General features: G+C 45.8%; 1 protein-coding gene across 1 annotated transcript; it reads right to left on the reverse strand.

Annotated features, from left to right (window-relative positions):
* Positions 1-4,310: 4,310 nt before the first annotated feature.
* Positions 4,311-5,639, reverse strand: LOC103695734 (lysM domain receptor-like kinase 3). Its single transcript, XM_008777128.4, has one exon. It carries the CDS (start codon positions 5,637-5,639, stop codon positions 4,311-4,313), a length of 1,329 nt encoding a protein of 442 aa, XP_008775350.2.
* Between the last annotated feature and the right edge of the window lie 3,631 nt (positions 5,640-9,270).

A 9,270-nucleotide genomic window follows, 5' to 3' on the forward strand; every position in this document is an offset into this window, starting at 1 on the left:
ATCGGGCTCTTCTAAGTGATCGAGCTCATAGGCCGAGCCGAGCACAGCGAGCCGAGCACAGCAGGCTGCCGAGCACAGCGAGCCGAGCACAGCAGGCTGCCGAGCACAGCGAGCCGAGCACAGCAGGCTGCCGAGCACAGCGAGCCGAGCACAGCGAGCCGAGCACAGCAGGCTGCCGAGCACAGCAGGCCGAGCACAAAAGGCTGCCGAGCACAGAAGGCCGAGCACAGAAGGCCGAGACCAGAGAGCGCCGACCAGAAAGGCAACCCCGCCGAGCCCATGCCTTAGCCAAATATCCAATCTCCGCCTAACCCTCCAAAGGATCTGACAACTAAATATATGACTCCACTTCAATCTGCCACCATCCCCAAGTCATTAAGGCACAAGATCTCCGCAGGCATTCGGCACACCCTATCATTAATGCATGAGACCCCCTCAGGCCTCCAATGCACTCAGTCATTAAATGAACACGGCTCAAGATGATCTCCGGATCACTGAACCATCAAAGCGTACGGCTCTTTCTGACCACCGGTTCACTTAGCAATCAATGCACTTGTCATCTACGGACCCCAGGCCCACCGCGGCCGGCGGTTCAACCACCCCAACGGGTCCGATCAATCGTGACAGCTCCCTGACAGTGACGGTAACCCATTAATTCGCCCAGTCACATCACAGGTAATCCGGCCACCCTCCCTATAAAAGGGGAGCTTCTCCCTCTAAGATGAGAGAGGCCTCTTCCTCCCAAGGGGATTATTTCGGACTTCCACATACAATCCCTCTCTCTTCTTCAAAGTTAAGCCCCCCCTCTGACTTAGGCATCGGAGGGCCGGCGCCGGGGAGCCCGGCCACCGGTTTTCCTTGCAGGACTTGCACACCCCCCGCGGCGGAGGACGCAGCCAGCCGGCGCACCGCCGCCCGCCTCCTACAGCAGCGGAGCTCCTCCTTCCCCGGCTTCACGGCGGCCCCCGGGTCCAAATTCCAGCAACACATACATACATGAATCATAAATACTTATGTATGTACTTACATATGAGAAATCGGACATGTGCAATGTATATTTGAGGAAAGAGAAAAGGAAGAGTGAGTGATAGAGTACAATATGTTTAGTAGTTGAACGTAAAATTCCAATCTAATCTTTATGGGTGTTGAATAAGGCTGTAAATGGGTCGGGTCGACCCGAGACCCGACTCGGCCCGACCCGCGTAGACCCGACCCGATCCAAATTTTAGGACCCGTGGATCCGGGTCGAATTTAAACCCGAACCCGATCCGATCTGAATGGACCCGAAGAGGGGGAGAGAGAGAGAGAGAGAGAGAGAGAGAGGGAGAAAAGCAAAAGAGAGTTTTTTTTTTTTTTTTTGTATGTGGGTCGTGGCACTACTAGTCCATCAGAATTCTCTCTCAATCTATTACACTGTTGATACCTCTGGTGTCTCGGTAGTTGGCTTTTTTTTTTTTTTTCCTTCTGTTTTTTGGTTTTTGTTTTTTTTAACTTTTGCAGGGAGGAAGTGAGGAAACACTGAACTGAATATGGGTCATGTGCCAGTTTTCTGCAATGGAATTGGATTTTGGAAGAAGGTCTGGGATTTTTTTTTGTCCCCGTGAGAGGGAAGCTGGGAGACACCAAGTTCCGTCCAACCAGTCATATAGACAAAAAATAGTGTGATATGAAATTTGGCTTCTAGGCCGACTTACTTAGTGAGTCATGGGTCACCTGTTCTGACTGGAGGTCAATTGCAAGTCTTTCAAGTCATGGGTCACCCAGCACCTCATAATTATGATATGACCAAATTAGATTCGTCCAAACTCTTTTCCAAAAATACAAAAAAATGGACTTGATTCGGATCGTTCGGATCCGACTCGGACCCGACCCGATCCGATCTTCAACCGGGTCGGATCTGGGTCCAAAATTAGGACCCGAATAAAAAACCGGATCGAATCGGGGTCACCCAGGACCCTATCCGATCCAACCCATTTGCACCCCTAGAGTTGAATTAGAGAAAGACATACAGATAGAATCTAATGTATTGGGAGTTGTATGGCAAAGATACAATCTGATTGGGAAAGGAAGAAAGAGTGAGAAAGTTAATAGGTGAGTAACTTATGTTTAAAATAAACAAAATAGGTATGCTCGTTATAAAAATAACAGATAGAATCAAGAAAGAATATTTCCGGATTCTGAAACTATCATTTCTATATATAATACACAAACACAAATATATGTATGTATATGTACATGAATGTATATGTGTATGTGTGTCTTTAAATCTCCTCTGAAAACAGCTCTTCAAAGGTCAACTTGAGAATTTAATAGGGTGGAGATGATTTAGATTGGCTTTGAGAAGGTATGGACTGCTCTTTCCAAAAACTATCGGCAATTTATCTATGAGAATCTTAGCTTTGTCGTGCTTGTTGACGTCTTGACGCACACTTTTGATGAGGCAGAAAATCCAACTTTGCACTTCTATGTTAATTTGTGAACTGCAGAAGAAACCGGTGCATTAGAAGCCAATTAATATGTGATGTTCTGATCCAATCGAAGAATAATGAAACAAATCTTTCGATTTGTCCAACTTGTACCTCTCATGAACAATAATAATAAAATAAATAATTTCAAATATAGGGTATCCCTTTTTACTTTTGTTAATTAATGATAAACTAATACACGTAATTTCTATATAAATATACTGGCGATGTTTGCCCATCTGAATTCTGGTCAGATTTCTCTTCTAATTAAAGGGGATGGAAAGTTCCTAAAATAGCAATGACTTTACGCTGAAACAAGATTTATCCCAGAACTAAATTTCAACTCCTGCATTAATATTTTCTGCTCCTGCACTGTCTGTTCATCCTTAATAGGAAGATACACCTTTCAAATCTTATCCAAAAAGATTTTTTTTTACAAACAATATTAGATCCCGAATCACTAGGGGTTCAATGCACCTTTTGAGGGTTGTTGCACCTCCATTGTACTTGAAAAAACTTTGTTTTAGTGCCTAGAACACGGTCGCATGATCATGTGAGAAAGTTGCATACTCTAAAAGTTACACCTTATGATTGGTTCTGAATGCGGCGGACATAAAATGGCCAAACTAGTTCACATTGGATCTGATGATGATCCTTTTTCATCATGTGTTTTTGACAAGTTCGCCTTTCTTGAAAATCTCATTCAATTGTTTATGAGGGAGCACCTAGTCATATCTCACCTTCAAGAAAATTCTTATTCTCTACATTTAAATTAGCAACTTGCAACAAAGTAGCTAAAGAAAGATTTCTAGCCGCCAAGTTTCTAGCTTTCTTCAATTCCTCCAGACTAACCACATAGGCACTCTTCAAGAAAGCCATATCACTAACAACTAGAAAGCAAAAGAGCCACCGTAGATATAGCTTTCCTCACGAACGGACCCCACCATGCCAATCAGAACTGAAAGATATAGTTTTCATCCACAAATCCCCACTAAACAATCCAATAAAAACTGTACCAAAGACACAATCCAATAGGAACATGATTGGAAGCCCAGGAGGAGAAAGAGTCATCCCCATTCACCAAAGATGGAAAAATAGAAGTTTGCTATGCCTGCTTTTCTCTCAAATTTGACCACGCAATTCGGCTACCAAAGACGGGAAGGTCCACCAGGTTCCAATCGGATTCAGCCGCATGGATATGCAAACCCAATTGGCCATCCCATGAACGTTAGTGGATACCATGTCACATACCAGATTTGGATATTCGTCGAACCATTTGGACGGTCAGAGTTTTATTTCTCCACGTTACTAAATACGTCAACAATATTACTTTATCCAAAGTAAACATCATGAATATCCAATCTAATCATGATTTGTGATATATATATATATATATATATATATATATATATATATATATATATATATATATATATATATATATATATATATATATATATATATATAGGGTTTCAGATTTTTGGGTATGGATCTGCGTGGGCCCAAAACCAACCGAATAAATATTCCAAGATTAAATTTAGAAACGCAAACCCCAGTTTTTTTTTTGACCCAAACCGAAGATTCTGAATCGGGTTCGGGTTGGGTTAGCCGGCTTTACAACTCAATTATTTTGTCTGACTTATCCAAAACAGGTGTTAATCCTAGTCGCGTGGCAACCTAACTAGGACCGCAGCTTTACATTAAGGCCGAGCCGATCTTTACGACCTCGAAGATCTCCGGTCGAAATCCCAGTATTTTGTTTTCAAAGTGCTGTAATGTAAAACAGTGCAGTAATGTAAAACAAAAAAAATAGTGAAAAAAATGCACTCCCGTCACATCCAAAGCTCACCGCGGAGCAAGCGACACAGAGAAATCCGCCGGAACCCTGACCTTCTCGTCCCACGCCTTAGCCTCGATCAACTGCTTCGACAGCTTCCCCGCCACCCATATCATGTCCGGCCTCCTCCCCGCCTCCGCCTCCGCCTCCACGCACCGCAGCGCCACCTGGATCAGCTTCTCCGCCGCCTCCACCGGGAACGAGTCCCGTAACCTCCGGTCCACCCACCCCCTCACCCTCATATACCTCTCCTCCACCTCTTCCTCCTCCGCCGCCCTCCGCGCCGTCTCGATGATCGAAATCCTCTCCAACCCCCCGCTCTCCCGGTCGTACCGGTAACGGAGCGGCTCCTCCCCAGAGAGCAGCTCGAGGAGGACGACGCCGAATGCGAACACGTCGGATCTCCGCGAGATCCGCCCGCCAGCGATCAACTCCGGCGCGATGTACCCCCTCGTCCCCTCGATCCTCGTCGCCCGGGTCTCCGATCTCCGCGGAGTAGAGGCGCTCGCGATCTCCCCGGATTCCGTCTCCTCGTCGTCGACCGGGACGTCCCCGGCGAGCTCCGCGGCGCCGAGGTGGCAGATCTTGGCGCGGAAGCCGTGCTCGGTGACTATGACGGCGGAGCTCTTGATCCGGTCGTGGACGGTGCCGCGGGGCCGCCTGCGCTCCGGCGGCGCGGGCGACTGCGTGCTGGTGCCGGCGGAATAGTGGTGGATGTACTCGAGCCCCTGGGCCAGGTCGGCGGCGACCTGGACGCGGGAGAGCCAGGAGGAGAGGGGGGAGAAGCTAGGGTTTCTAGGGTTTCTGAGGCAGTCGGCGAGGGTAGCACCGGGGACGTACTCGTAGACGAGGTAGAGGTGGTCGCCGGCGAGGGAGGCGCCGAGGAGGCGGGCGACGGCCGTGTGGTTGCTGCGGCAGAGGGCGGCGAGGCGGGCGGGGAGGGCGGCGGCGTCGCCGCGGAAGGGGCGGCGGACGACGGTGGCGTCGGCGCCGCGGAGGGAGCAGCGCCAGGAGGAGGAGGAGGAGGAGAGGGGAGGGGAGAGGAAGCTGTTGGTGGCGGCGAGGATCTCGGTGAAGGAGTATAGGATAGGGCCCTTGTCGCGGAGGGAGAGGCGGAGGTCGTGGAGGGAGGTCGAGGAGGAGGAGGTGGAGAAGAGGGCGGTGAGGTCACTTCTGGCGGAGCTGGTGGCGACGGGTGCTGACGAGGAGGCGGCGGGTGCTGACGAGGAGGAGGGGGCGGCGGAGGAGGATGCGGAGGCGCGGGGGGAGGGCCTGGGTTGGGGTCTGCGTCGGGGATGGGGAGCGGAGGCCACGACGTCCCTTCTATTCCGGCACATATGGGATAAGGATGGCGATTAGGATAGCATATCGGACAGAGTTTGGGATTGGGGGAGGGGAAGTAGAAGAGGAGGCGTGGGGTTGGGGATAACGGTGGAATAATGGAAGGCGGGGCGGCGAGGGTGGGTACCGTACGGGAACGTGTGTGAACGTCGGGCCGTTCCGCCGTCGAGCGCCTCCCCAGCATTGCGTACTGGAGGAGGCATAAATCGATTGGATGTCAATAATCTCTTTTTTTTTAATATTTACATTTACATGAGCTTAAAAAAAAGTACTTTTTTTTTGGTACCAAAAAAAAAAAAAAAGTACTTCGGCGAATCTTGTTGAAAGAAGACTGGACGAAAGGTAGATTTATGACTCTTATAATAATAGCTGTCACGGGAGTTTTGGAAAAGGTCCATTTGATCATACGTATTAATAGTATTTGAAGTGCAGCCTTTTTTTTTTTTTTTTTTTTTTTTTTGCTAAAGAAGTGCAGCCATTTGCCGCCTTCTTTGATAACTTAGTTTTTTGTTTAACGTTCAAAGTTTCTATCAATTTTTTATCTGAAATAGTTTATAGCAAAAGAGCTACAGATATAATTATGATAGTGATCGATGTCTAATTGTCTATCCTCTTCTAAGAAAGCAATGCTGTTATTTGAAAGCTGAAGCGGACGGAGATAAGCCGACCGAATCATTCCACATAGATTTGCGACCAAAACCGCGTGGCCGGTCTTTTTGTTAACGTATTGGGGCCGCATATCAAGTGGATGGCAAGCCAGCCTATTCTACAAGGCTCTCCACCGTGCATGCATAGCAATCGTCGAACGAGCACGGGAATACCGACTCAATGTGGACGATAGTCGAGAATTCTTTTGATGGTGCAATAGTCAGGAAATCAGTGAATGTAGGTGTCCGGTTGGGACTTTGCTTTGTGATTTGCATCCCAGCTGGAAGATGGTGATGAAAATGATATGATTTATGACAGATAGTGTGAGGATCTATACGGACGTATATTTAGTCCTATATCGGTTATTCACTGGATAAATGTTTGATACTTATACAGGTTTAAGAAATCTAAATATTACATTCCGGCTAGTCATTTTGGGTGAGATACTGGATTGTGACAAATGGTATCTGAGCAGATCTGGCCCATAACCTACGTGGACTGGAAGATATTGTAGTACAGATCCATTGGGGTGACCATGGGCCGATCGTGGTGCTTGTGATTAGATTTGAATGAATTTGAACCCTTGGAGCTGACCACAAACCGATCATGGTGCTTGTGATTAGATTTGAATTGATTTGAATCCTTAGCCTAACGAGGACAACAGAGCTTAAACGGAGAGAGTATGTGAGGACCCATGCAGATGTGTGTTTAATTCCACATCGGTTATTTGCTAAGTAAATCTTCGGTACTTATATAAGATTAAGAAACCCAAATAATACCTTCCGGCTAGTCATTTTGAATGAGATCCTGAGTTGTTACAATTGCAGCCCAATTTTCGTTTGGATCAAGGGCCGCATGATGGAACCCTTGTCACCCATAGCTAGGAGCAGGGGTTCGATTCCAAAAGGAATCAGCTCTCTTTCAATCCTATATATAAAAATTCTTGGTTGCACTAATAGTAGGGTTAAAAACAGATCAGATATTAGTATATCTATGTCCATATTTATTTTGCTTAACAAAAACAAATATTGATATGGATGCGATTGTTAGTCGAATGCAAAAATTTATATCCATATTCTTTTAAATAGATACAGATACGGACTAAATAGTGAAAGTATAGATATAAATATGGATATAAGTCGGATAATTAAACTTTATAACTGCAGAGTCAAATATATTACTAAGTAAAAAATAAATCAAGTTTATAGCATATTAACGTGTCATTTATTTTTCTTAAAAGTTCATGAGTGTTATATAAAATTAAATAAGATTACAAATAGAATATTCAGATGGGAATCGAATAGTTGCATATCTATATTTATATTTATATTAATACGAATACAAATTTTAGTCAGATGTTCAAATTTCTATCCATATCTGAATAGATTTAGATAAAAAAAAAATATGGATTGATATTATCGAGTCCACTTTCACCACCAGCTAGTAATGGCTTGGCCTACTCAGAAAACCTGAACTCCCTCATAAATGGAGTGGTGTAAGTATAAGGTAGAGATAGGAAATAATCTCTTCGTGGTGTGCCTTCGGGAACGCGGACACAGGTGGTGCATGGCTATTGTTAGCTCGTGCCGTAAGGTGTTGGGTTAAGTCCCGCAACGAGCGCAACCCTCGTGTAAGAAAAAAAATAAAAAGAAACATGCAGCCGGAAAGGAGGCCACAGGGGTCACGCCACTTTCGCTAGACATGCACGGTAGTTGTGAAAAGGCTTCAACTAGATCAGGAGACCCCGTTCCTGGATTGAGCAAGAGGGCCGAGATCCGTTGTCTGAGAGTCCAACAATGTGGCCCCGGCGGCGAGAACACACGAGGGCCTGTTAATTATTGGCTGCGGTTTGAAATTCCAGGAGTGCTTGGATTATTGAATTTGATCCATTCCATCTCTGCTCTGCTGAGCTGACTAAAAACAAGCACGGCTACAATTGACCTTTTAGCGTGTAGGCTGTTTCATCATGACGAACACACCGTGACCAGCGTGCTCTGGTTTGTCCTCTTTGGCTTTTTCATTTTGACTATGTTTTCAGCCATTGCCAGCATCTCCAGCTACCTCAATCTTTTCAATTAAAGCTATTCTTTCTCCGTCTGAACAGTTCTGCTGCTACTGCTTTACCGCTATCTTCATCTTTTGGCGTAGCGGCAATAATATGGGGCTTCTAGCACCAAATTGAGATTCTAGTAATGGTGGCCATATTAAGGGGTTTCCAGCACCAAATTGCTGTGTATAATGACATTTCTCCTACTCAACCAAACCACAAAGAAACCCACCTAGAACTCCACTATGGGCTCCTATTCAGTCGGAATCAACATGCCAAGTTATTCCATATAAAGGAACATACACACAAGTTTCGGCTCTTTGGGCCAAGAAATATGAAGTTAAGATCACGAGCACTCTGGGTTTCTTATTCCTGCACATAATGCTGCGGACATCTCGAGGATAATAACGTGCCCTGCACGCCCAAAGATCGGAGAAACTATTAGAAGGACTAGATCCCGCCAACCAGTCCAAATCCGGAGGCATGCACACGGCAGATCGTAGGAATAAATTCTCACCCCTGCTTTGATCTTGAACTGTTCAAATACATAAAAAAAAAAAAGGGCAATGCAGCGAGCGACTATTGGACTGGACCTGGTCCGTCTAATAACATCTCCAGATATGGATAGTGAAATATGGTGACCTTTCGGCAAATGGAACTGACCTCACATGTCATCAATCGGATTCTGATTCCGTTGCGGAAGAAAAGCCCAAGACCCTCTGAGTTTTTTCCATGTTCCGTCAATTCTCTGTCCAAGACCACCGAATACGATCCAAAATTCCACATTATTGGCAAACACAATGCACCAATACAACAATTCCATTTCCAAATCCTCAGAGCAAGCAAATTAGCATATTCAAACACGGTCATCACAACAGATTAATTGCCTCTCTTAACTTCGCGCGATTGTCCGCAAGAAACTATCCACAATA

Source organism: Phoenix dactylifera, chromosome 2, assembly GCF_009389715.1.
Source record: "Phoenix dactylifera cultivar Barhee BC4 chromosome 2, palm_55x_up_171113_PBpolish2nd_filt_p, whole genome shotgun sequence".
NCBI lineage: Eukaryota > Viridiplantae > Streptophyta > Magnoliopsida > Arecales > Arecaceae > Phoenix > Phoenix dactylifera.

Excerpts from the sequence above, each read along its gene's own strand:
- LOC103695734 (XM_008777128.4), bottom strand. The coding sequence starts at position 5,639 with ATGTGCCGGAATAGAAGGGACGTCGTGGCCTCCGCTCCCCATCCCCGA.